At 32.3% G+C, this 27,691-nt stretch overlaps 1 protein-coding gene across 1 annotated transcript; it reads right to left on the reverse strand.

Annotated features, from left to right (window-relative positions):
* LOC129224052 (protein MAK16 homolog) lies at positions 1–27,472 on the reverse strand. Its single transcript, XM_054858452.1, has 8 exons — positions 27,333–27,472; positions 18,531–18,577; positions 18,301–18,410; positions 7,625–7,841; positions 6,721–6,850; positions 4,974–5,069; positions 792–863; positions 1–177 (listed from the first exon to the last, which is right to left on the reverse strand). The coding sequence occupies exons 1-8, from the start codon at positions 27,345–27,347 to the stop codon at positions 16–18; spliced, it is 849 nt and encodes a 282-aa protein (XP_054714427.1). The 5' UTR covers positions 27,348–27,472; the 3' UTR covers positions 1–15.
* Positions 27,473–27,691: the final 219 nt, after the last annotated feature.

Below are 27,691 nucleotides of genomic sequence, written 5' to 3' on the forward strand. Positions count from 1 at the left end.
TGAAAAATAAAACATTTATTCATCCATTGCATGTAGTTCTGTTTGCAACATTTTCTCTTTGGGTCTTTCTTCATTTTCGTATTCAATTTGTACATATGCTTTCTTCTTGACAAGGCGCTTACGTTTATGTTTTGATTCATCGTCCGAACTCGAAGATTCCGCATTCTTTCCGAAATCCTTAAAAATATCAACATGTCAGGAAATTTTACCTTTAGTAGTGCATAGATGTAACAAAATTTAAAATACTTTAAATTTTTGTTTGTTTACAAGTGAGAAATATACAATAGAATCGCTTTGTTATTTTTGAAAAAGATTAATTTTTCTTCCCTGAGAAAATTTGGTAAAGCACTTATATGTGTCTTCATAGTACATTTCAAGACTTTTTTTACATTATTTTTAAGTGCAAATTCATTTCTATAAACGTTGAAGCAAAAATAATCATCAATAATTACTTATACATCATTGTCAATTTCTTCTAATTTTTTGCTGGTCTATTTTTCTTGGTTTCTATCGAGAGGAAGATTCTCTCATATATTTAAGATCAAATAAAAAGAAATGGAAAGGGTTGAAGATCTAAAATGTCTCGGGAGGAAGAACAAGAGGGTGAATATCTCATGAAACTGGTCAATCTGCTAGGCGCAACAGGAACCTTCTTCCTCAAGTTCCTAGTTTTGAGTATGCACATGTAATCAAAATCGTTAACCCTAACCCAAAATGTCTCGCAAATGTAAAGCATTTACATTGAAGGGTAAAATTTCAAATTATAAAACAATTTGATAAGGACCACTTACTTCTAAGTCTGAGATATCACTTTCTTCAAAATCTTCGTCAGCAACATACACCCGTTCGCCAACACCTTCCTCCTATTTTAACACAAAAAAAAAGTCTATTGAGTTAGCTAAATGCAGGCTCACAAAAGAAACTGAAAATTAAGTAATAAAGATACAAGATAACTTGTATGTTAAAATATGATGTCATAAAACAAGGTTTAATCAAGGTCTCATCCTTAATGCAATGTAATGAAGTTGTCGATATTTAAATTAGGTAGATCTTTCACTCCTTTCGGTAAGTAAAAGATGTATTTATTGGTTGGCATCAGTGAGTGCCCAATTGGAAGACAATGAGCAACCAAATGTAAATGAAACTGGTAGTACACTGGTGTGCAAAAATTAAGGACGAGACTGTTTTTTCAATATAACTTTGTACAAAAGCTTTCCAAATCCAATACCGTCTTTCCAAATTTAATACCGTAAGATCCCCAATACGTAAGGACATGTGTAATGTAAGCAACACTTACTAAAAGAGAAATCAGAGGGATAAAAAGAAGCTTTATTGAAAAAGTAGCATGGAGCGCAATGCGACTGAAGGCCGAAACATCCCTGTGATGGGTGTCCAGCAAGAAACATCCGGTCTTTAGTAGGGGATATGATCTCCCCCGACTGCTAGGCAGGTTTCACAGCGTCTGCCCATGCTGAGAGTGAGGGTGTCAATGAGTTGTTGAGGCATTGCTGCCTATTCGTCTTGCAGCGCCAATCTCCTGATTGGTCTTTCTGTCCGCTCTGCCTCTTCGTTCAGCTGATATGCTAATTTTTCGACTTCGTCCTTAATTTTTGCATACCAGTGTATAAATATTTTGGATTTTGAATTCATAGCCAGTAAATTAGTCAAATTTTAAAAGTACAGTCGAACCTCCATATATCAAAGTAGCCAATTGCCGGAAAAAATTTGATATATATAGAAACAATCTTAGTTTATCATAAAAATATCCTAAATTTTAAAAATTAAAGCTAATTTCCGCCGACTGTAATGCCACTTCATGTTTTTGAGTGAGTTTTCTGTAAGTTTTAGTGCTTTTATTACAGCTTTCCGAATTTCATAATAGCCAGAACTCTGCTTGGGGACTAAATTTACCAGAAAGGACACATTTTTGCACCTTCACACATCTTCATTCTTCGGCAACTCAACTTGATCTGCAACTTTAGGGGATTTTCGTTTTGGCAATGTTATCGAGAGTAAAGTAAAAAAATCAATCTACTTAACTTGAATGATTTTCATTGAAGCTAAAAAGACTAGGAATATCAATCAACAGACAATAGGTATAACTTGAAAATGATTTTACTGTATTACTGGTTGCAACTAAGATTTGAAATAAACTTGAGGGACTTTAAGAACTCCAGAACAGATCAACGATCTATCTACACACCCCTCAATCCCAGACTCCTTGTGAGTTTCGTAGTAACCTTTAGTGAATGTAATTTTCTCCCCTAACCTTCATTTTTCATGAGACAAACAGTCTGATGTGGAAAAAAATCATACAAATATCTCGAAATTTTTTTTTTTTATTTATAGAGATTTTTTTGATATATAGAAGCAATTTTTCTATGTAATGGACATGGAAATTTGCTGGGAGTTACGACTGTATTAGCCAAATTGCAAAAGCCTTAGCCAAAGAATAACTTTAACTGATTTTAATGTATTTTTTTTCTGTAGAAATATTTAATCAGAGAACAAAGTATAACCTAATTTTTGACAATCTTTTGAGGGTAAGGAAAATTTTTCTCTGTAGAAATTTGAGAATTTTCTGTTTGCAATAAATTTGCCAAATCAGACAAAAAAAAATGTAGCCGAAACGTGTATGAAATAACATAAATTGAATAATTATTTATTTTATTTCATATTTTGTTTTGCTGTTGTTGCTACAGAAAAGCTCAGACTTTCTTTTTGATAATATGAGTTTTCTTGTTTGCATAATAGTTTCAATTTGAGGTATGTAAAAGATTTAAGTTATATTGTTTACAGCAAATCTCATTTTGGATCAGTGAGGCTGTTGCAGGTTTTAAATCATAGATTTTGTTTGTATGTCTCAAACCGAAATTTCAGCGATTATAAAATTTGCATCTTAAGACTTGGCTTTGATATAAGACAGTGCACATTGCTTGATTTGCATTATTTCAGTCTTGTATAGCAGGGTTTCGGTATAACATGAAACAAGTTTCAATACAACATAATACATATTGACCTGATCAATGTTGGCAAAAGCCATTATTTTGGTTCTTGGAGAGATTCGTAAAAAGCTTGAATGTATTTTAAATTGTTTAAAACTTACCTGTAAATTCAAACCTATCCGAGAAAAATAGCTTCCCAGTTTTAAAAGAGGTAAATATCCGGCGAGCGTATAGAAATCCCCAAGTGACTAAACAACCAACAAGTCAATCACGTGTTTCGCCCATCGGCGGACGTGACGTCAGGCCTCAAGAGTTGAGGATATTTCTGCTGAAAGCAGTGAAGAAGATAATTTAAAATAGCAACAGTTAAAATATTAACTGTGTTTTGAGTTGCTTTGAGATGCAACAGATGCAAATTTTGATGACGTCACATCATTGCATGGGGGTAACTGAGATGGTTTAAATAGAAAGTCAATCAATCAATTGATCTCTTATGATTTGCTTCCGTTCTGCAGACGGTTTGTTTTGATGTGAGCATGTGAGCTCTGGTTGATTTGTCCACGCAGGGGACGTGGAAGTTTATTAAAGAAATGTAAAATTAAAATTCGGTTTACCTGCTAGAAGTGCAGGAAGAGTTCTAAAACAGTGTCCTATGTTTGGAAGGCGGTTTTTTTAAATTAAAATTTAGAAAAAAAGAGTTAAGTATTGTGAATTAGGCTTAACAGGACCCGAGGATCCGAAGCTGCTCATCCTAGGTTCCGAGCTGGTCGGACCGTACGGGTTCAGTGTGGAGTGAGGCATCTCTCAGACTGCGTGTCCCCTATTAGGGTGAGGTGACCTCTAATAGACTGTGTGCCCTCTACTACTGAATGTTCTCCTGTTTTGCATGGAAACCAGGTAAATAATTTCCTGTGCTGCATATGGTGAGGAATCCTCTACAGTGGCAGGGGTGTGCCTGGAATGCAGTGACCATTGACAGAGGGTGGTCTGTCGTCCACGAGTGGACGTGTTTTTTTCAACTCAACAGGTCATCCTATTGGTGGATGTGGCCTTCATGTTTTGTGTGCCAAGTGCTTGTGTGTGGACTCCCAGGGGTATGAACTTTTTTTCCATTAGTTTTTCCTGGATAGTACCAACAATGTGGCATTGTGTTTAGGGTTGTTTTATTAAGGACGTTTTAGAACTGAAATTTAGAGAAAACGAATAATGTGATATTTCTTCTTGATGTATGTTGGGGGGAAATATTTAATTTGTTTATGGGGATTTGATTTTATAAATGTTGAATGTTTGTTTTTCCTATTTACACTTATACATATGTTTTAAATGAAATGTTATTTAAATTGAAATTCAGTTTCCATTGCTCATTTCTCCCGAACCGACCATTCCACATTCGTAGGTCCTTTTCCTGAGGCCCAACAATCAACATTATATACACAATTAATTAGTTCAAAAAATAAATAAAAATATACTAAAGTCATCTATAACAGGGTTTTGATATTATACGGTATGAACTAACCGTGTTATACAAGGAACACACCTAGACACAATTTTTGTAAATTAATAGAAAAATTTAGCAAAAGCCAGGTACCAAAAAAAAAAAAAAAAAGGCTAGATATAGAAACCCTTTTTCTCCTCATTGCGCACATTGCTCATGTGTCTTTCTCCTCATAAGCAGAACTGCTTGAAAACACCTGGTTCTCTAGTGCACAGTTCTATTCACTGATCCAAATGTGGATCATCAAATGTGTCACTTTTTAAAAATAATTAACAGCCATTCAGAACTACATGTGCTGAAAAAGCAATTAAATAAAAAAAGTAATTGAAATTACATGATTGCACAAATGAATAATGTATCAATAATAGTACAATTTAAAAAATATACCAGCATAAATAAAAAGTACTCCACTACTTGTGACTTTTTTTTCTTGCATTAAATTGAAAATATTAATTTTCAGCAAAATTATTTTCGATTGAACGCATTAAAATTTTTATATTTTAGTAGTTGAAAGAAATTATAAAATTTTTTACCTCCTCCTCTTCTTCTTCCTCAATTTCGCTCTCAATTTCTTCATCCTTCAATGCATTTTCAAAAGCTTTTTGAGGGAAGTTGTAAATATCTCCATACTATAAACAAAGGCACAAATTACTAACACTCATATTTAAAATATATACAAGCTTAACTTTTAAAATACACAACTTCCAAAGCATTCCTAAAACTAACATCACTTAAAACTGAATACTTAATGCTCAAACAAAGACAGTATGGGACTTTACATTCGAAATGCAATAACCAAGATCTGTCTTCAAGCACATAAAAATATTTCCTACCAGCGGCAAAAAAGAAAATAGACTACCGACTTTTTACCTACTTTTGTCAAGTTTTTACTCAGCTTTGTATAAACAAAGTGAAATGAAAACTTTTATATTTGCTGGCAAAAACATGTTTTGGGTGGCATCAGTGGAAAATATGACAAAAACCAGATCACAAATACAGTTCCACTGAGTTCTGTTAATTAAGTAATAGTAATGATATAAAGAATACACTACAAATAAATATTTCAACTATATATTTTACCAATTATTGTATTAATTTATAAATTGAGAAAAACCATATAACAGTCATTGCAATGTATTAAATATTTTTATAAGTCCAATTCCTTTAATATTTAAACAGATTATATCTTTAAAATTTATTTAAAAAAATGTGAAATTATTTAGATCTTTCTTTCCCGACTCCATTAAGATTTTAAGGTATTTAATTTTGATAGAAATAGTTGACTAATATAGAGAAATATTACTACATTTTTTCCTCACTATATGAATACCTTCTTCTCCTTTATCAAGGAATTGATATCTGAGGAAAGTAATCAAGTAAGTCAGAAAAGCTATTTGTATATCTCTAGTTGTGTGAGACAATCAATCACCTTTACATTATGAATTAACAATTATATTTCTGTCTTAAATATAAACTATAAGGTAAAACACCAGTAGTGGCCACTTCAAGGTTTAAAGCGCACTAGTAGTAGCCACAGTGAAGTATATCTTTAAACTGTGGATTTACAATACTAATTACCTCCCTTGAAACTTTATGAGCGTATTATAGCCCAACTCTTCCTTCATCGTCCCATTTTCTAAAAATGCAAGAATTTCAATTTGTTCAATTTTTATACAATTTTTCCCAAAGCTCAAAATTGATCCGGTAGTGGCCATCTGACGTTCTCCCATCCGAAAAATTTACATTATTTACTTAAAATTCAAATAACTGATGAATAAAATATGATATTATATGCCAATATGATATTTACATTAAGTGCAAAAAAAAAAAAAAAACACATTATTATTGTTCATTTATTTCTTCAAAGTATATAAGTAAACTTGAAGTGGCCACTACTGAAGCACTGGCCACTACTGGTGCTTTACCTTAAATATTGTTTCAATGTTTAAAAAAACTAAAAAAGAATTTTTTTTCAAAACATTTAACATTTAAAGCAAATTAAACATTATTTCTTTAACTAGAAAGCAAATTAACCAAAATTAAAATCTCATTAAAGTATATTTAATGTTGCTCATTAACTTGTTAAGGAAAAAATTATGAAAAACAGTGTCTGTAAGTTGTCAGTTGAAATCCTAATTTTAATTAGTTTTTGCGCGGGTGGAAAAAACTGGTTTTTCCCCCTTAAAGCAAAAACTTGCCTAAACAAAATTAATATTTTTGTTTTAACAGTAATTTGCAGTTTTAAATGCGTGTATCCAAATGCATAAAGAGATTTCTCACCAAACCACTCTTCAGACGATCAACAAGTTCTTTTTCAATAGCTGTATCCAACTGAGCAGCCACCAAGGCTTTTTCTTCACGACGCCTCTCTCGTCTTTCAATTTTTCTTTGTTTTGGGACTAGTTCTTTCCTGAAATTAAATATTGTAATCAACATTACCATAAATTAATACATAAACAGATTAAAACATGGCTGTGCATTACACAACTTTAAAAATCGAAAGATTAACATATTTTGTTTAAAGTTACAGGTCATGTAATAATTTATGCAAATGTATCATTGAAAAGACTTATACAAATAGGACACATAGGCTTTAAGAAAATCATTATGTTTTTCATTGCAGACATTATTTCTTCTGGTTTAATGAATTTAAAGGAATACAATTTCTTTTTTAAAAAAATCATTTCAACTAAAACCCAGAAATACAGAGACAATTTCTGAAGTTTTTACCCCAATCCTAATGTATTTTGTATTTATTCTTCTACTATTCATACATCCTTTTATTATATTGACATTAAAAAAGTTTGAAGTAGGTGAAAATTCGACATTAAATGTCGTCATAGGAGCACAGAGTTACAAAAAGACTTTCTGCTTTCAAAACTTTATAAATCTTTCTTTTTCTTGCTCAAACTGCATTGTCTATTGTAAATGTCAAAAAGTGTGCAAAGTATTTTTTTTCTTATTTAAATATTCTTCAGAGTTTAGATTTATATACACTACAGATTGCTTAAATGATTCATGATTTATCTCTAACTCTTCATAAACTAAGCAAATTAGACAGTAAAATGAAATATTGGCTGAAATATGCGTTTTGTACTATTTTAAAATGTACACAATTTTACAATCACCAAAATTAAGACTGACAAGTCTATGTACATATGTAAGATTTTAGAGCAATACTTACTGTCTTCGAAGTTTCAGTTTTCTCATACGAATAATATACTGAGTAATCTTTGTAAATCTTTGCTTGCATTTATGACGAATAAAATGTGGCCAATATATCAAATTTTCATCAATCTGTTCCAAAGCTGTTTCATAATTCTTTGAAAGCTTTACTTTCTCCCATAGCCTCGCAGGGAAAGCAGCTCTTTCAATGGTTTTTATGTACAAAAAACAAACACCTAAACAAGAATAAGCAAATAAAAATGAATACTTCATGAAAGTTTTCTAACCCAGTTAAACATCATGATTTATCATACCAGTACTTTTGGGAATAAATACAAAAAGAGGTTTTACAGCAACAATGCTAGAATCCAAAATCTAATTTTATTGACCAGTACATGGAAAAACAAAGCAAAAAAAAAAAAAAAAACTATGGATCCCAAGTAAGTAGGAATCTGCCACAGTCGAATTCAAACTAATACTGCACAGGCTTAAAGATTTTAGATCATGATTAGTGATCAGTACTGTTTCCACCAATAGGCAGGCTTAGGCAGTTGCCTAGGCACCCAAAAAGGGCAGAAACCAGAATTATAAGAAAAGTTTCAATAATAAAAGTTATTGTTTAGATCTTCAATTATACAAAAATGAAAAATATGATGGATAAAATTATAGTTAAGTCATTGTAATTAATGAAACTTAATGAATCATAATAATTACTTACATGACCACTGACGGCATGACTTTAAAATGAAAATTAATATTAGCTACAGGTGCACGTGAGAGGCTCAAAGGCCTATTCTACGCCACTGACATTTTTAGGAGGGTAAATTGGTCTTAAGTCTCTTTTGCAAGAAGGATTTTTGTTAGTGGGGTAAGGGGATCTAGAATTTCATGGGTATGCCGACACTTTTTGTGAGTATCTGCACCCCTGTAACAGCGGTTTTTTAATAGTGATTGAAAGAATAAGTATGAAAAATTCAAAATCCACCAGGATTCGAAAATATCATGATATTTTGATATATATCCGGTATTTTGAATCGGAACAAACTAAAATCTTCAAAATAGTAAATGCATCCTCAAATCAATCTTTATTTTCATACATTATTATTACAATACGTAAAATTAGAATTAAGGTTTCTCTCATTATTTATATCCAATATTCAGGGTTGCCACGGAAGTTCAAGAATGAAATTCCCTGACATTTCCAGGTTTTCCAGGTGGTTTTGAGAAAAATTCCAGGTTGTCGATCTCCACCTTCATTTTGCAACATTAATATATACATCTCAAATTTTGATAAAACTTACCTCATTTTCAAACTTTACAAACAATGGTTACCAAATTTAATTTACTCAAGCTGAAATAATCAAAAATATGTACTAAGGGTGGTTCAATTTTTTTTTTCTTTTAGCTCGAGTCCAAGACACCCCTTATTTATTTTAGACTTACTAATAGTATTGTGCTGTAAAAGTTTTAGCTTCTTACTCAAATTTTAAGAGGGTGCTCAATGACCTCTTAATTTAACATTACCCCCGTTGCATAAAAAAAGTCACAAATTTAGAAACATTTAATTTCCTCAGCTGTTTTTTTTTTTTATGTAAGTAATTATTTTATTGCAATGAATATGCATATAACTCGTGTAGATTATAGTATGTAACATTGCTTTTTCAGTTCAATGTATTTTTTTTAACCCCCTCCTCATACTTATGAAGTTTGAGGGAGGGGGTTGAGCACCCTCTTTCAGTTGGAATAGGAAGTTAAAATTCTTCCAGTATTTTACTATCCACAAGTCTAAAAGCATTGAGTGGTGTCCTGCTTTCTAGGAGAAACCTTTTTTTTAAGTGTATTTTTGAAATACCCTAATGTACTAACACAAGTAAAGCAAATCACTGTAATAAACAATTAATGTAAATGTAGCATATCTAATTTTCAATAGCGAGGAGCCACTGCCTTACATCAAGTGAAAGAACTGCAAAATTAACAATTGTGACATCTGTATCACAAAAATAGAGTTAATTGCTAAAATAATCTGAACTAAAAACTTATGAAACCTAAACTTTTTCAATTAATTGCCTTCCACCCCTCCAATCCATTGAATTCAAAGCGCTTTTAGGCTTTGGCTTGTAAAAAAATCATGCATCTTTTAGCTTCACATATTTCCCCTGTTTGTTGCTCATAAATCAGGGATGCTTCCCCCCCCCCCAAGTTCAATGGCACAACCCCCCCCCCTGAATATTTCTGAACGCCTTAGCGCTTTCTTTATTTTTAACCCTCTTTTTTTATTTATTTTTTTACCTATTTATTTATTTTTAATTATTATTGTTTTGAAATAAAAGTGTGCTCGCTCCCCAATAAAACACACACACACAGACGAAAATAATAAAGTAAAACAATATGAGTAAATAATTAGAATAAAAATAAAGTAAAATAAATTACCCCCCCCCCCCCCAATTTTGATGGTGCAACTTGCGCCATAATCACTCCTGTGGGCACCCTGTCATAAAGTTAAATTTTGAACAATGATCAGAAACTTCTCTGATATGCAGATTTTTTTTTAAATCGGATTACTTTTATTTTGAAAGAAAGAAGCGCATTGGAAGTCTTGAAAGATCACTACCAAAATACAGTGAAACCTGTGTTAGTTGACCACTTGCGGTACAGTACTTTAGTGGTCAACTTAGACAGGTGGTCAACTTATAAAGGGTAGTACTGTTTTTTTTTTTTTTTTTTGTGTCATTTCTTGCATCATGCATTCATTTTTTGACAAATTCACACTTACTCTTTATGTTCAACTCACTTTCATTGTTTAACATTACTTTGAAACAATAATTAAAAATGTTATTCAAATATTTTTGTTTTTTACTATATTAGACACTGTTCTTTTAAAAATTCCATATGTGTCATCTAATTTTTTCTTGCTTTCCCCCTTTTCAATTAATTTTAATATTTCTTACTTTTTATGAACAAGCTCAACTAACTTTCTTTTTTTGAAGCCATTTTATGTAAAACTTATAACACAAAGAGCGACAAGCTGGACTCCCCTAGTTCAATAAGGCAGTTGAAAATGAAAATGTTCTATCTCTTAATCCCTTGCACCAGAAATAAATAACTTTACTCTTAAGCACAATTCCAGTATTTCCACAAAATATTGCAAGTGGAAGAAAAGACTTAGTACTTTTCTACTGACGCCTGTTTTCATTGAACAGAGTACAAAAAGCTATCTCAAATATAGAACAAAAGAAAAACAGCTTTAAACACTATGTCATGCTTGAAAACGTTCGACCACGAAATGCGGAGCAAGATAACTTTTTTGCGGAGCTGCGGAGTTAAGCTATTTTTGCGGAGCAGTTGGCAATCCCGCATCAAAGCATTAAAATTATTCATAGAAAGCTGTAAAAAAATAAATATAAATAAAGTAAAATAATTTGCTTGATTACGTTTTAAAAAATAAACCAAGTGGTCAACTTACAAAGGTTTTTTTTACAATACTCCAAACCAAATTTGGTGTACATTAGTGGTCAATGTAGACAGGTGATCAAGATAGAGAGGTGGTCAAGTTACAGAGGTTTTCCTTCATTACATAAGATAGGGTAAATTCCGTTCCTGACAAAAGCGGTCAACATAGACAGGTGGTCAACTTACAAGGGTAGTCAACTTTACAGGTTTTACTGTACTAAAAGATTAGCGATACTTCTGTAAAAAAGAAACTTTCTAAGTTTAAAATTGTCTAATGAACTAAATTTAAAGAACAAAATTGTTTAGAATAATACGATTTCCTATTTAAAGAAATAATATGAAATATGAAAAGATTATTGCAGCTCATTAAAAACTTCAGTCGCACTCGCAGACAAAACAATGTGCTGTGTATCATAACAACTTCAGAACTGCTGAAGTAAACAAGCAGCGTTTAAACAGAGCCCGCTCAAACGAGGAAGAAAAGCCTTCTGCGCATGTCCGCCGCCGACTGCTATGGCGCACGCGCCAATGGCAGAGAGTTGATAAAAATGTTGGCATAATTAAAGTTAAGTTTAAAATCCAAAAGTTAAGATATTTAAACTAAGCCAACATTAACTGGCCGTGTAATGTCAAGTTGGAGACAAGCAAAAACTAGTATGTTGTGGCCATCACGAAACTTTCTTCTATATTTTTCTTTTTTCTGATCTCTCCCCATGCTTGACAAGGAAGCAATATTCCAAACAAAAACAAAATGACACATGCAAAAACTTGACGACGACTATCCCAATGTCTGAATTATTGCAAAAGCAAAGCAAAGAGCGAAAATTGAAAGTTATTTTAAAAGCCTTGCTTGAATTAATTACAAATATTTTATTTGTTAACAAACATAAGATGGCAACAGTTAAAAATTTTAAATCATTGAGATAATATTTCCTACCATTTCCATACAATTAAAATCACGAGAAATACGCAGACGACAATCTATTACGATTTATCTTTCTTATTGTTGCATTAATAAAAATATTTTTATTCGCAAAAAAAAAAAAAAAATCAACACCTCTTGGAGCGATTGGCGTCAAAATAGAACCAAAGCCTGTTTACATATGGATTCACATATATTCCAAATTTCAACCAGAACGTAGCATTACTTCTTGAGATAGGGCACTCAAAATGGAAAAAAAAGAACGGGTGATTGCGCTACCCCCTTTTTAGCTGTTGACACAAAAATAAAATCAGTTCTTATACCCACTAAGGGCTACTTGCCGATAAATTTTTCTTTCATTCCGTTGATTATTTCTTGAGATACAGCAGTCACAATTGACGACAAAAAACGTTCTATAGCTCAACACCCGTTTGAGTTATTGACACCAAAATTGAATCAGCACCTGCTCCTGTTAATACGAACATATGGACCAAATTTTGTTTGATTCCGCCAGTAACTTCCTGAGGAATAGCAAGCACGCGTAACTCGAAAAACGTCCCATTGCTCCACCCCCCTTGGAGGAATTCGCGCCAAAAACTAATGGGCACAAGTTCACATAGGGGCACATATGTGTACTAAATTTCGTTCGATTTCATGCGGTAGTTTTTGTTGTAGAGCGGCCACAAAAAACTGGTCACACACAGACGTGACACACATACACACACACACACATACATACATACACACACACACACACACAGACAGACATTTTCCAAAAATGGTCGAAATGGACTCAGCACACCTCAAAACGTTCGAATCCTTCGAAATTCGAAAATTTGCACGAATCCAATACTTTCTTCTATATATTAGATATAGAAGAAAGTAAAAACATGTTTCAGAAAAATACATTTATTAAATATGACTAGAATTTTTATAACATCCCCATTAAATAACACCCCCAAAATATCATAACAAAAGTGGTTCCAGCAAATAAAAGAAAAATGTCACCAATATGTCGATGTAGTCGCTGGCCAGTCCGAAGGATCAACTTGAAGACACACAAAAGGTAGCCGGATCACACTTCAGGAATGTTCGTAATGGAAAGGCAACATTAGACAGTTCGTAGATCGGTGAACATCTCAGGTAGACACATAGGAACTCACTTCCCCGGCAATATTAATTGGCCGGACACAACACAAGTGTTTCTTCACCTGGACTCATACTAATTCCAGGACTTGGAAGATTTAGTTTCACATACCACAAAAAACCCCCGCTAGCATCGCGGGGAAAACCCCCCCCCACACGTGAGCCGGACTAGGCTTCACGATCAAAACAACAACTGGGGATCGTTGAGAGAAGATAGAGTGCCTTCTGCCACTCGCCACAATATATATGTTTCATCAGCCAATGAGATTCCCAGGGTTCATACTCTATTTGGATGAAAAATTTCCATGACTTTTCCAAGACTTTTTCATGACTTCACAAAAACTTTCATGACCCTGTTAAATGAGGAGGATAGAACTATTTACTATCAAACTCGCTAATTTTTGGAAATGGGCATTCAGAACTTCTATGTCAATGCTTCTACCTTATCAAAGCACTTACTTGTAATTTAAAAAATATCAGTGTACACAGCAAAAGCTAAGCTATTTTTACTTTTCTTCATTATATAAATTTAAGTAAAGTAAAGATACAGCAAATGCAATATACTGATGGAATGTCTAATAAATATTTAATAAATGGAACAAAATGATAGAGAATGGGACACAAAACGTAAATGAGTCATTACTAGTTTCAACAAATATGCTTCAACAAAACATTGCCTTTTGGTGTCAACAGTGCATCTATTAATCTATTTAACTTGACAGTGTTTTGGTTCTTAAAAGCAAAGCCACAGTCTACAGTAAACTCATTTTTCTAAACCAGATAATAATGAAACACCGTTCAGTAGTGAATAAATCTTCGGACTTAAATGTATTTTTTTTCTTACGACTATATTTTCAAATGCATAAAAATGAAAAGGTTTTTCTAAAATTCAGAAAAATGTTCGATTCCTGACATTGAACATAGCAGAGGGCCACAGTTTCGCCCGCCATATGTTGGGTACTACTGTTTTAAAATACTAGGATTCTCCTATTTCTGTATCTATTACCTGATTAATTAGTTTCTAAAACATTCAGCAAACTAAGATAAACTCTGATAAATTTGATAATCAAGTTTTTAGAAGTAGTTGAAACGAATTCAGATGCAATAAAATTGAGATTTTTTGAGTGGGCGTAAAAAATTAAGAATGTGCAAGTCTGCTACCACATAATATAAAATAAACTAGTATGTTGTGGCCATCACGAAACTTTCTTCTATATTTTTCTTTTTTTTTTTTTTTTTTCTGATCCCTCCCCATGCTTGACGAGGAAGCAATATTCCCAACAAAAACAAAATGACACATGCAAAAACTTGACGACCATCCCAATGTCTGAATTATTGCAAAAGCAAAGCAAAGAGCGAAAATTGAAAGTTATTTTTAAAGCCTTGCTTGAATTAATTACAAATATTTTATTTGTTAGCAAACATAAGATGGCAACAGTTAAAAATTTTAAATCATTGAGATAATATTTCCGATCATTTCCATACAATTAAAATCACGAGAAATACGCAGACGACAATCTATTACGATTTATCTTTCTTATTGTTGCATTAATAAAGCTATTTTTATTCGCAAAAAAAAAAAAATCAACACCTCTTGGAGCGATTGGCGTCAAAAGTGAACCAAAGCCTGTTTACATATGGATTCACATATGTTCCAAATTTCAACCAGAACGTAGCATTACTTCTTGAGATAGGGCACTCACAATGGAAAAAAAGAACGGGCGATTGCGCTACCCCCTTTTTAGCTGTTGACACCAAAATAAAATCAGCTCTTATACCCACTAAGGACTACTTGCCGATAAATTTTTCTTTCATTCTGTTCATTATTTCTTGAGATACAGCAGTCATAATTGACGACAAAAAACGTTCTATAGCTCAACCCCCGTTTGAGTTATTGACACCAAAATTGAATCAGCACCTGTTCCTGTTAATACCAACATATGGACCAAATTTTGTTTGATTCCGCCAGTTACTTCCTGAGGAATAGCAAGCACGCGTAACTCGAAAAACGTCCCATTGCTCCACCCCCCTTGGAGGAATTCGCGCCAAAAACTAATGGGCACAAGTTCACATAGGGGCACATATGTGTACTAAATTGCGTTCGATTTCATGCGGTAGTTTTTGTTGTAGAGCGGCCACAAAAAACTGGTCACACACAGACGTGACACACATACATACACACACACATACACACACACACAGACAGACAGACATTTTCCAAAAATAGTCGAAATGGACTCAGCACACCTCAAAACGTTCGAATCCGTCAAAATTCGTAATTCGAAAATTTGCACGAATCCAATACTTTCTTCTATATATTAGATATAGAAGAAAGTAAAAAAGTGATGAAAATAAATAATGGTAAATTCAAATTTAGTGATGTTGAAGCAGTAAAATCTCATTGCAAAAGAAGGCAGGCGGCTGCTGCTACAGAAGTGGGTGCAATGGGATTTAAAAATTTAGATTTACTTTTAGGATAGTTAATTTTTCCAGTTTTAATATGCAACACTGTTATCTCATTCAAGATTTCAAATGTTTTTTTTAGCTACTGTTTCTTTCTCTGCCCAGGACATTTTTCCATGACTTTAAATAAATTTCCATGACCTTTAACAAAAATATTAATTTTCCATGACTTTTCCAGGTCTGAAATGTGTTAAATTTTTTTCCATGACTTTCCAGGATTTCCATGACCTGTACGAACCCTGGATTCCATGCCTCGATGACGTCACCACACTAACTTCTACTTCAACCATCACTCATTTGTTTATTCCACTGCCGCGAATATTCGTACTCCTCTCCATAGCACGTGCGGTCAACAAGTGGAATTAATTCGAATCAATTAGGTGACAACTCAACTTTTTCTGAATCGACACATCGAGACATGCAATCTTCGATGGTTTCAGTAAACAGTCGCCATTAATTATGGCGTGGGGGAATCGTCGATTGAAGTGTTAGCACCAACTAGTTGACAAGTTCTACTTTTACCAGACTGGGCTTAAAGTAGGTACATTTAACTTTAAATTATTTTCTTTAAATTATCGGCTGTGGACCGAGAAAAAAATAAAATAAAATAATATTTTATGCCAACAAAAAAGAACTGCAGGGGGAAGAAGAAAGAGGGGAATGACAAAACGATGAATGGGAAGGGAATGGTGGCGAAAAAAACAAGGATGAAAGTTTTTTTTTTTGACGGCATACACCGATAACGATAGGAAATATGCAATTTTTCATTTTCCCTGACATTTCCCTGATTTTCGGACATTTTCATTTTCCCTGACAATCCCAGGTTTTCCCGGTTTTCCCGGTGCGTGGCAACCCTGATATTTCATTTTACATTTTTGTCAAAATTAATGGAGTTAATTTAGTATTATCAGTTTCACTCATTTTTCTCTGGTTAGTTAATTTTACACAGCTATATGATTCAGAAATAACAAATATGCATTACTAGGTGCACAGTCGTAAGACATTTTCTTTCTTTCTTTTTTTTTTTCTGATCAACGTTTAATGTTTAATTGGAACTTTAATATGATTTAAAATTTATACATTACTAATAATTAAAATTAATATTAAAAAAAATAGATTACTTTGCTGTATTAATACATCATAAAAATATAGTTCATAACATTTTGTTTATTTTTAATAATAAATGAACAATATTACTAAGATTAAGTTAATTTTTTTATTGAAAATACCGTAGTTGAAAAAATAAATATCGAAAATATCATGATATCTTCAAAATAAATATCGGATATATATCGTGATATATATTATGATACATATTGACTGGTATATATCGGCAAACCCTGAAAACCACCAATTTTAATTTGAGTACATTACAAAATTCTTATTAGGTTTAGTTAATTTGAAGCATGTTGTACATACCATACGACTGACATTTTATTTTACGAATATCCTAGGACCATGAAAATAGTTTGTTAAAATGAGAGTGATTGTAAAATCAAAACACATCAAAAACTATGTACAATGTGTGGTAAGCATGTTTCCACGGCAACTATTGTAAATACTGATAAGATTTCTTTTTTGTTCGGTGACAAATAAAAAAGGGTCTAATCACAGTAAACTGCCGATTATCGGCGGTTGGGTTATCTGCAGATCTTTTCACAATGTTTCATTTTATTTATTATGTTTTTAAAGGTCATTAAATGTTTTTTCAAACTTATGATTGTATTATTGTTTGTTTTTAGCTTTTATATTATAGGTGTATTTTTTACAGTCAATGTTAGTAAAAGCAAGGTAGCAATGTTTTTAGCTATAATTTAAATGTATGTCTGAGTGTTATTCCTATTTTTTAGCTATTGTATACAGTAGTATAGTTTTTTACATATTATTCGGATTATCTGCGGTCACCCTGCTACCCTATTCTGCAGATAATTGAAAGTTTACTGTATGTCTGCAGACCACTTTCAAACTACTTTATTTTTTAAATAATAAAGACAAAGATGGGGGAAGATGAAATTAACATTTAAATGAAAGAGATTATCCTCTTTCTCAGATTTTCTGTCCCTTGTGCTGGATTTTTTAAAACTTCGACTTTGTGTCGAGTTCATAAAAGAGATGTCCTACCTCTCCAGTTTATGGAAAGAGAATAAAAAAAATAGCAGTCTTTAAATGGAAGATTTATTGAAACAAAAGAATAGTTTGTAAAAGTTCGTAAATTAGAGGTTTGTAACCACCGCTTCGTCTGTAAAGCTGTAAATTACATAAGGTCCTCTCCCCCTTTTACAGGAAAGCAGTTTATCCTCAGGCTCACTTCCAAAGCAATAAATTGTCTTCTGCACTATTGGGTTTAGTGCATTATTGCAGTTGATCCCAGGAATTATTTCCTTCGGAACTAAAGGTTAAAAAAAAAGATGGAGATCAAAAACATTTGTTTAAGTTGCAATTTTTTCAAACTAGGTAGCCATGTGATAAGTGACCCTTGACCTTTTAGTTGTTTAAAATTTTATTGTCAATGATCATTTGCATACAGTTGAAAAAACATGCCTACTAATCTTATTTGTTGATTTTCACTGGTTTTCTACAAGATTCATTATTATCAGGTGCTTGATGTGGCCCAGACTGCTCCCATGTTCTTCAGATAAAAATTTTATGTTCTCTCAACTTTAACCCCTAAGCAAATAACTTAGAAAACATTTTTAAACAAATCAAAACCTTACCCTTTTCTTCTCTAATAGTGGCATAGTTACTGTTTGCTAGTGGGCAAGAACTTCGGTTACAGAGACCAGTTAAATTGTATTCATTACGGCAAAACTGTTGAGTTTTTGTGCTGAAAGAAAATTCAACATTGTTGAGTTGGAGTTAGCTTAAATTAGCTACTAAGTCAAACAGTATATCAATCGAACAAAATAAAAAATTTACAGGAAACAAAGAGAATATTTTTACTCACTTTATTTTATGAGAACAAAACGTGTTATTGATGATACCCCATATGATCTAAAAAAGGGAAAAAAATTAAATTAAAAGACTTCTCATTTTATGCAAAACATACTGCAGTTTTGCCCTTGTTATAGGCTCATCGGTCTGAAATAATCATAACCAAATGGGAGGCAGATGTTCTCTCATTAAAGCTAAGGATACCTTCAAACTGGTAGCGAAAATTAATTTAGCACTCCAGTGAGTCTGCAAAGCAATTGTATGCTTAACTCATAAATTGCCGGTACTAACCTACAGTGTATATTACCTACAGCTTTACTTTCAATTTACAGTAAACAAATATGAGCCTTCTTTATAGAAGCAGATGCAATCTGATATCAAAATGCTTAAAAATCTAGGCTTATGCGTAAAAGAATGAATTTTTTGCCGAAACATTTTTTAAATATATTATTGCCAGTTAAAATATATATTGGTTGCCAATGGCACCCATATTTCATGAGCCCGGGTCATAACGGACTAGTGTTAGAAATTAGTGGTTATTAATGGTATTCTGTGAAGAAAAAAGTTGATTTGAAGCCCCTACATTTACAAATCTAGGAAACAAACTTGACACCCAAAGTTTTGGATTGCATCAAAGCTCTTTTTTTTTCAACTCATTATTTGTGAGATTCAGAACGGCTCAAAAAATGAATTTGTAAAAGTTAATTACAATCACTTTTTTCCTCGGTAAGAAATCATTTTCTTTTGTATATATTTTTTTCTAGCACGCTAATGGAAATAGGTATGCATTTTTGGTCCATAAAGAATTTTTGAAACCATATGTTTAACTAGATTCCTTAGCACTAGAAACTAACTTGTTCATTTTGAAGCATAGAAATTTAACCTTAGGCATTATCTTGACATCTAAAATTTTTATCCCTTACACTGTTCTGGGCTGCACATGTACTACATACATTATAGCATTAGGATTTTCAGCAAGGCACAACAGTGGGGAGGAGGAGTTAACCCACAAACCTCTGGCTGCATCCCTGGAATCATAAGAACTAAGCTGTAATTTTACATGCGCTTAAACACAGCTTGTATGTACATCAAATGATCGGAGCTGTTTCCTGATAGCAAATTTTTGTTCATGGTGGTAGCAAAATTCAGGAAAAAAAAGTTCCCTGATAATTCCCCGATTTAGCTTCGAAACATTCCCTGATGTTACAATTATGGCTATCATGCATGTCTATAAGATAGAACCACATTCCCCAAAGCAGAATACTTTACGATGTTCTGCAACGTGAAATCATTTGACCAAAATTGTTCTGCCAGTACTGTCTGACCACGGATTGTATGGAAAGACAAACATCCGTTTTACAGCCGAAATGGACGAATCTATTATTTTTTAGCAATGCCAGCTTTTACAGAAGCAGAGTCTCATTCAAATGAGCGGAATACCGACATCAAATTTTTACTTTTCCCCCTCATTGAGAAAGATTCGTCTTATCTGGGCGTTTGAAAATCCCATACAATCCGTGGTTGGACAGTACTTCAAGCATTGTACGTGAAAAAACGTGACATTTTCTACAAATTGGGTGTCAAAAATAAAAATTGTTTCACATAGGAGTTTTTTTTTAAAACTGGACTGTTGCTATTTATTTCTGTGGAAATGAGATATTTCCGGAAACATCACAGCTTTCAACCAAATGACTAACTAAAGAGCACTGAATTTGGAAAATTAGTCGATCATGAAAACTATAAAATTAAGAAAAAAAAAAAAAACCTTTAAAAAGGTGTCAAACCTAAATCGACTGAGATTCTCCGAAAATAGTTAATATGCTTTCTAAAATGCACAGAAGGAGCAAAGATACAAAATTTTATAAAAATCCGAACCTAGGTGGTAAACCACATTTTTTTTGGTTAATTTTACATGGCATGAAGGAGCAATTAAAATAATGTTACTAAATAAAGAAATTACTGAAATAATAAATAAAATGAGTCGAGTTTGGGTTGCATATAATAAAACACTTCAAAACTTTCTAAATAATTGAAATATTTTCTGGATGCAAAGGGATTGAAATCTCAAACAAGACACGCAATTTCCGGCGATGGACGTGTTTCAGTGTTGGCATGTTTCCGAATTATACGTGCATGGTGGAAATTGCAGTGGATGATGATCGATTGAGAAAGTCGTACAAAGTACTTATTGAATTCAACATGGTGAGCTTTCCGCCAAATTATCGTAATTTGCGAGAATTTTAGATTTTTTTCTAGTTTTAAGAAATTTGCACAATTTTTGCAAAATTCTATCTTGAGTTGGAAGATATTTGTAGAAAATCTGCTGTTTCTACAGATTTTCTGCACCGTAGTTTCTGCAGATTTTTCGGCACTGCAGTTTTTGCAGATTTTCGGCACCGCTGTTTCTGCAGATTTTTGGCACCGCTGTTTCTGCAGATTTTCTGCACCATGGTTTCTGCAGATTTTCTGCACCATGGTTTCTGCAGATTTTCTGCACCGTGGTTTCTGCAGATTTTCTGCACCATGGTTTCTGCAGATTTTCTGCACCGCAGTTTCTGCAGAAATTTCATTGAAATTTGCAGAAACTTGACTGAAATTTGCAGAATTTCTGCAGAAAACTTGTCAGTTTCCCTCTCACACTTGAACAGAATTGTTTTGAAACTCAGGCATCTGTTCTGCGACGTACGTCGCAAATTTAGCAGTATTCTGCTTTGGGGACCACATTATATAGCATACCTGCCATTTTTGCAAGAAACACAAGCAGTAGATTTTATTTTGAAAAATAAGAGGAAAATTAGTTAGTAGATTTTCAAATCAGAAAATAAACAAAAGGTTAATTCAAAATTTTAAAGGTCATTCAAAATACTTTGAGACTAAACTTCTTTTAATTCAATTTTGTTTGGTTCAACCTTAAACTTGTGGCTTTTAAACACTTGCACGAGTCATTCCATGTCAACTCAACGCACCCATTTTACCTCACCCTCTCAGATTTTGATAAAATTTGGCACACATATAGTGGGCACATAGAATAACAAAAATACAAAATTTCAAATTTTTACCTTGAATAGTTTTTTTGTGTACAGCGTTTAAGTTTTCAAAAAAATCGTGGAAATACTAAGAACGAACAATTTTCAAATTGCTATAAAAGCTGTCAAAAGTGAGTTAGAGAGGTGGGACTGGTGTGATTTTGTAGCTTTTTTAATAATCTTTTCAGAGACATCCAACATGCAATAGGTTGCTGTAAAAATGTTTTTTTTTAATGCAAATCAAATTTGATTTTTTTCAAAAGGTACCACTTTTAAAATTTCAAAAAAATTCTATAAATAGATAGTACTTTGATAAACTACCATGCAAAGTATAATGATGGGATGGTAATGGGATCTATGTTAAAAAAAATTATTACTGACTCTTGTTTTTCATAAATACCCAGTTTTGACCACACAAATAATAATAACTTTAATATAGTGATATAAGATTTTATGAAAAATCACTTGAGTATATTAAACTATGTTTAATCATTAATTTTGAAATATTCTTTCAAAATTTGTTTTGACTGTCGAACTATATATATATATATATATATATAAGTAACTTGGAGCATTAAAACTCATGCATTATCTTTCTCATATTCCATTTCTCAGGTAGACATGTGAGAGTCATTATCTTTTTTGATCTATTTGTACAATTCAAAAAGTTGGTTTTCAGAGTTTGAAGAACCGACTGTCAATTTCAATATCATTATCTGTTAAAGAATTTTCAGCAGCAACAAAGAGTTTACGTTTCATAGATGAAGAGATTTTTTCCCTTTAGTCGTAGCATAGTGTTTGGAAGTTATTTTCTTCTTATCAATCGGGGACTCACCTAATTCTTGAAGTGAAGTATTTAGTGTCTGAACAATCGCTGAACTTGTTGCAAAGTCTAGAACATTCACCTCCGACTCGAAAGAATATACATTTTCAGATTTTTTTTTCACTAATAGGCAATGTATTTTTTAACTTATTTAGGTCTTTTCTACACTGATCACAAATCACGGAGCCATCAAGTATTTGTGGAAATGAACCTATCATCCAAGATGTGACATTTCTCAGTTTTTTTCTATCTCGAACATGATTTGTTTTTTTCAATGGATTACAACACTGAACTCTTACCACAGTACTGCATTTTTCACTAGTTTCCATATTGTCTAAAAATTTACCTTTTAATTACAAGTTTTAATCATAGATTAAATTAGCTATTAAAACACACGAGAAACACTGAATAAAATAATTGTTTTATGTAAGGTATCACAACTATTTTACACTATAGAATGGATAACTTAAAACAGTAATAAAATTGAAAACACTACTTGTTAGCAAGGTCTCTAGTCACTGAATGAATGCTTGTGAGAGTCTGGCTCCAGCAAGTTATAACAAATACCAGTCTGTTACAAGTGGCCATGTGGCAGACTGGTGTTTGTTTTAACTTGCTCACAAGCACAGACAGGTACCAGCTTGCTAGATCTGCAGACTGGATCAAGTGAATGTAAGGGAAATGCCTTTTTAAAAAAATATGCTTCTCAAACTATTTAGCCTACAACAATATTTATTGTAAATTAACCAACTTTTCATGACAGTATAAATTGATATAATTTTATTAAATATTTTGGGGGCTAACCTTAATTTTTGCTAATACTTTTATAAAAAGAATTTAAAGTATAATGCATTCATATCTTTCACAAAAAGCATTTACTAGAATACATTTTACTACAATAAAATAATTATTATGTGGTTAAAATTGGGTATTCATGAAAAACAGGAGTCGGTAATACTTTTTTTTAATTTTTTACATAGATCACATTACCATCCCATCATTACACTTTGCATTATCAATTTATAGAATTTTTTTTTGAAAATTTTCAAAGTGGTACTTAAAAAAAAAAAAAACTTGCATTAAAAATAAAACATTTTTACAACAACCTATAGCATGTTGGATGTCTCTGAAAAGAGCATTAAAAAAGCTACAAAATGACACCAGTCCCACCTCTCTAACTCGAGTTTGACAGCTTTTAGTCATTTGAACATTGTTTGTTCTTAGTATTTTCATGATTTTTTGAAAACTTCACAAGGCAGTATACAAAAAAGCATTCAAGATAAAAGTTTGAAATTTTACAATTTTATTCATATTAGCACAAGATATCAGTGTACCAAATTTCAAGAAAATCTGAATTGGTGAGGTAAAATTTTTATTTAAAGTGGATTTAAATTGATTTGACAGGGAATGACCTGTACTCAAAATGATCCCAGAATTTCAAATAAAACCTTTCTGAATTAATGTTTTAATGAAAATAAAAAAAAAAAATTAATCACAAGCCTTTTTAGCAAAGCTTAAACAATATACAAAAATGAAAAGAAGAAATAAATAAATAAATAAATAAAACATAGATGCAAAAATATTGAGATCATCAGCTGTATGAAACAAAAGATTAAAATAGTATTAATAATTACAGACATAACCGTCAGAACGTTAGTGGAAATTTTTATGGTTTTTGGTCCGGTTGTATCTAAAGGCTTTGTTGGTTTGTAGCAGTTCTTAAAAATAATTTTAGAATGTTCAGTAAATTATGTTTGGTCAAACAATAAAAAAAAAAAAAATAAAAATAAAAAAAATAAATAAATATATACAATAATAATAATAAAAAAAAAACCGTGTCCAAATAAAAAGAAATTTTAGGCAGGAAAACTTTTAAGAGGTTTGGCAGCTTGGTGATTGAAAAATATAATTTTTCCTAATATTTTGAGAAATTTATAATGCCGTGATTTTTTCAAGAAATTAAAATTTCTCAGAGAATTTCCAGATTTTCAGGTTGTGTTATCAGCCTGTAGTTTAGCATGATTTTTCAGCTAGCTTGCTCAAGTTCATGTATTGTAAGTAATCTGTTATTTTTAGGTTTTTCATTTGCTCCTTATTTGTTCATTTCATTTTTACATTGAAAACCCATTCAAATTTATTCAATTCATTTTATTATCCAAATTGAAAATCTACTCGGCTGTGTTTCATTAATTCATGGCCCTACATAATTCTTATTTACTGTAAGCGTATTAAGTGGAGCCATGATTCATTACAGTTTAGTTATGGAATCAACTCGAATTAACACTAAACCATGACCGACATTTAAGTTACAGGGATGAAAACAGACCGAAGTCAAAAAAGAGGAAAAATTGCGAGACTTAATATTTGAATATATATATATTTTTTACATTAACTGAAATTATATCAATACTATACTGTCTTTCAAATATTAATAGATAAATGTTTTTTGTTCTTTTTTTTACTAGTAGAAATGCTAACAAATGAATAATAAAATAAGCTTGCATTTATTTAAGATTTTAACAGATATTTCAATTCCATTTACCACTTTCATTTTCCCGTAGCCCACAAATCAGGTGAAATTAAAACTTTATAATGTGACATATAATGCTATAAAACTTCCATATAATTAAACACTTAATACAAGCTGAGTCATTGGACACCATGATTACAAAATGACATTATCAGTGTAGCTAAACTTTTTGTGGAACAGCTGGGTATATTCTATAAAAATCATTAAAAAACTAAACCCAATCTAAAACTTTTTGAGCTTTGATGGTCATTTTAAGCACTAGCATAAAAATGATTATTTTTAAATTGATAAAAGAGTTTTAAACACTATGTCATGATTTGAGAAGATAAGCATCTTTAATTTGCTATATTTACATGTCTGTTATAATAAAATAGCACATTATAATTAAAATAAATTTGAATGTAGTAAGATCTTTGGTAAGCCTGATAAGCATTAAAACTAGATTTGAAGAACGATGTTGGATTAAATTAACTTGGATGGAATAGAATAAACATATTTGAATGGGCGTGGCAGTCTTCATAAAAAATAAATAAAGTATAAGAAGGGTTGAAAATATTAGTCAACAAAAAGGTATTAATGTCTAAACAGTAGAATGGCATAGCAGATAAAAATGGGAGAGTGTAACGGAAGCGGATTTCAAAAGCTACATCTAACGATTGCACCCACCATCACTCTCCAGCATTTCTCCCTCCATTCCTATTTCACCCTCTTCATAAACACAGCAAAAAGTTCCTTGCTTCTTTCTACTGAAGAAAGAATGTATGCCTCAGCAAGAATCCTGATGGGAAGGTCGGAGCAGAAGGGAGGTGAGGGGGTATTTGCGCGATCGCTAGAAAGTGACTGTGAAATGGGCGTGGCAAAACAATGAGCGTACAAGTCTTCAGCAAAAAACAAAATACATACAAGAAGGGTTGAAAATAATAGTCCACAAAAAGTTATAAAGGCTTAAGTGATAGGATGGCACAGTAGACAAAATTGAGCGAGTGTTATGGAAGCGGATGCAATCGGATTTCGAAATGCATAAACGCCGACGCTTACTATGTCATTCTCGAGTCTTTTTAACTCCCCACTCACAAAACGGAGCTCCTTCCTTCTTTCTACCTTAGAAAGAACACGTGAGTCAACAAAAATCTTGACGGGAAGAACGCGATCGCGATCGATCGCTGGAAAATGCTCTGCATCCGGGAAATGAAAAAAATACAAAAAGCGGAATATCGCGGAAGATTTTCATCCCTGAAGTTAAAAGTCATTAGTAAAAAATAAAAAAACATCAAAGGATTGAAGATAAACTTACTTTACCCAAAGAATTTTAAACATTTATGTAAATCTATTTACTGGGGTTAATGTGAAAATGTACAGTCGACTCCCGCTACAACGCGATCCGACTTACGCGAAATGGCTATAACATGAGTTTTTCCAGGAGCAACGAATTTTAGAGCAAAAGCGAATTTCTCGCTCTCAACACGAAAATATTTGGATAGGAATCGTGATGCTAAGTTTCGGCTTTATTATTGACTACGAAGCATTAATTCGTGAATGTACTTTCATCCTTTCAGCATCACTGACTGCGCAAGTTCCCACAACACACTATAAACATAGAATTGTTAGTGTGTATGTATCACCACTCCTCATTTTTCATTTATTTATTCTAAATATTAAAGGTGATGAAATATTGTATCACTCATGCACGCTGTTTCATCTGCAGTTTGAAGATGGAAACAAAAAGTGAAAGTTTGCGACAATTTAAGAAAAGGTAAAGATTCTTGACAAGCTTGAACTAGAAAGTGGGTCGAAGGTAGCACAACAATTAGGTATGGCGAATCTTTCATACGTATAATTAAAAGTCAAGAGAAGGCAATCCGTATAAGTCCAGGGGGTCCCAGGACCATAGATGTAAATGTTATAAAAGTAAATCCGAAGCTACTGTATTTAAAAATATATTAGAATGACGATCAGACTGCGCAGGATAAATCATCTTCAATTTTTAAGTTACAAATGTAACAGTGTATCTACTGTACAGTACTATTACAGTGCAGTGCTTTATTACCACTACATACTGTATGTACCGTACTGTTTTATTTTTATGTATCTCTCTCATTGATTTTGTGCAACGTAACAGTATTTTATATTGAATAATACAACTTTTTTAAAAATACGGTAAAAATTCTTCTGTTTATGTAGGAAACGGTAATATCTAGTTAACAAATGGTCAAAAACAGTTTAAAAGGTCTTGAATGTCTAAAATGATTGGGTATGTTAATAAAAAAAGTCATATACGCAACACTTTTCCGCAACGCGAAATTTCGACTTACGCGAGGAGTCTTGGAACGCATCCCTCGCGTAAGTCGGGATCCGAATGTATTTCATTTCTACCAGAGAAAAGCGTTCTATTCAGGCAACAGTGATAAAAACAAAATACATTGTAGAAATACTTACATCATCGCTTTGCATTTTTAATACGTTATTTAACAAAATAAAAAATTTAAATTTTATTTGAATAAATTTTTAGCGCTGCAAGCAAACACACATGCTTGTGAGCCTGCGACAACAAAACCAACAAATCGTTTGTTTTCCAGCACGTTAGCAAAGTGTTGCCATTTGCAAAATGGAACTTTGTAGTTATCACACTAAAAATTATTAAAACTAATGTTCTAACACTTATAATTCGAAAGAAACTGTAGTTTCGTCTTTAATTGAAACTCTTTTACCTCAAAAGTCTTATCTTTTAATCAATTCTAACTATAAATCACATTTTGAACTGCCGTTTCTTATAAGTAACAGCGTCAAACGTCTGA

Source organism: Uloborus diversus, chromosome 6 (genome assembly GCF_026930045.1).
Source record: "Uloborus diversus isolate 005 chromosome 6, Udiv.v.3.1, whole genome shotgun sequence".
Taxonomy (NCBI): domain Eukaryota; kingdom Metazoa; phylum Arthropoda; class Arachnida; order Araneae; family Uloboridae; genus Uloborus; species Uloborus diversus.

What these genes read in the sequence shown, in the direction of transcription:
- LOC129224052 (XM_054858452.1), bottom strand. An exon ending in AAACTGAAACTTCGAAGACA is followed by an intron (nt 6,851 to 7,624) that starts GTAAGTATTGCT and finishes ATTTAATTTCAG; the next exon opens with GAAAGAACTAGTCCCAAAAC. An exon ending in ATCGTCTGAAGAGTGGTTTG is followed by an intron (nt 5,070 to 6,720) that starts GTGAGAAATCTC and finishes CTTTGTTTATAG; the next exon opens with TATGGAGATATTTACAACTT.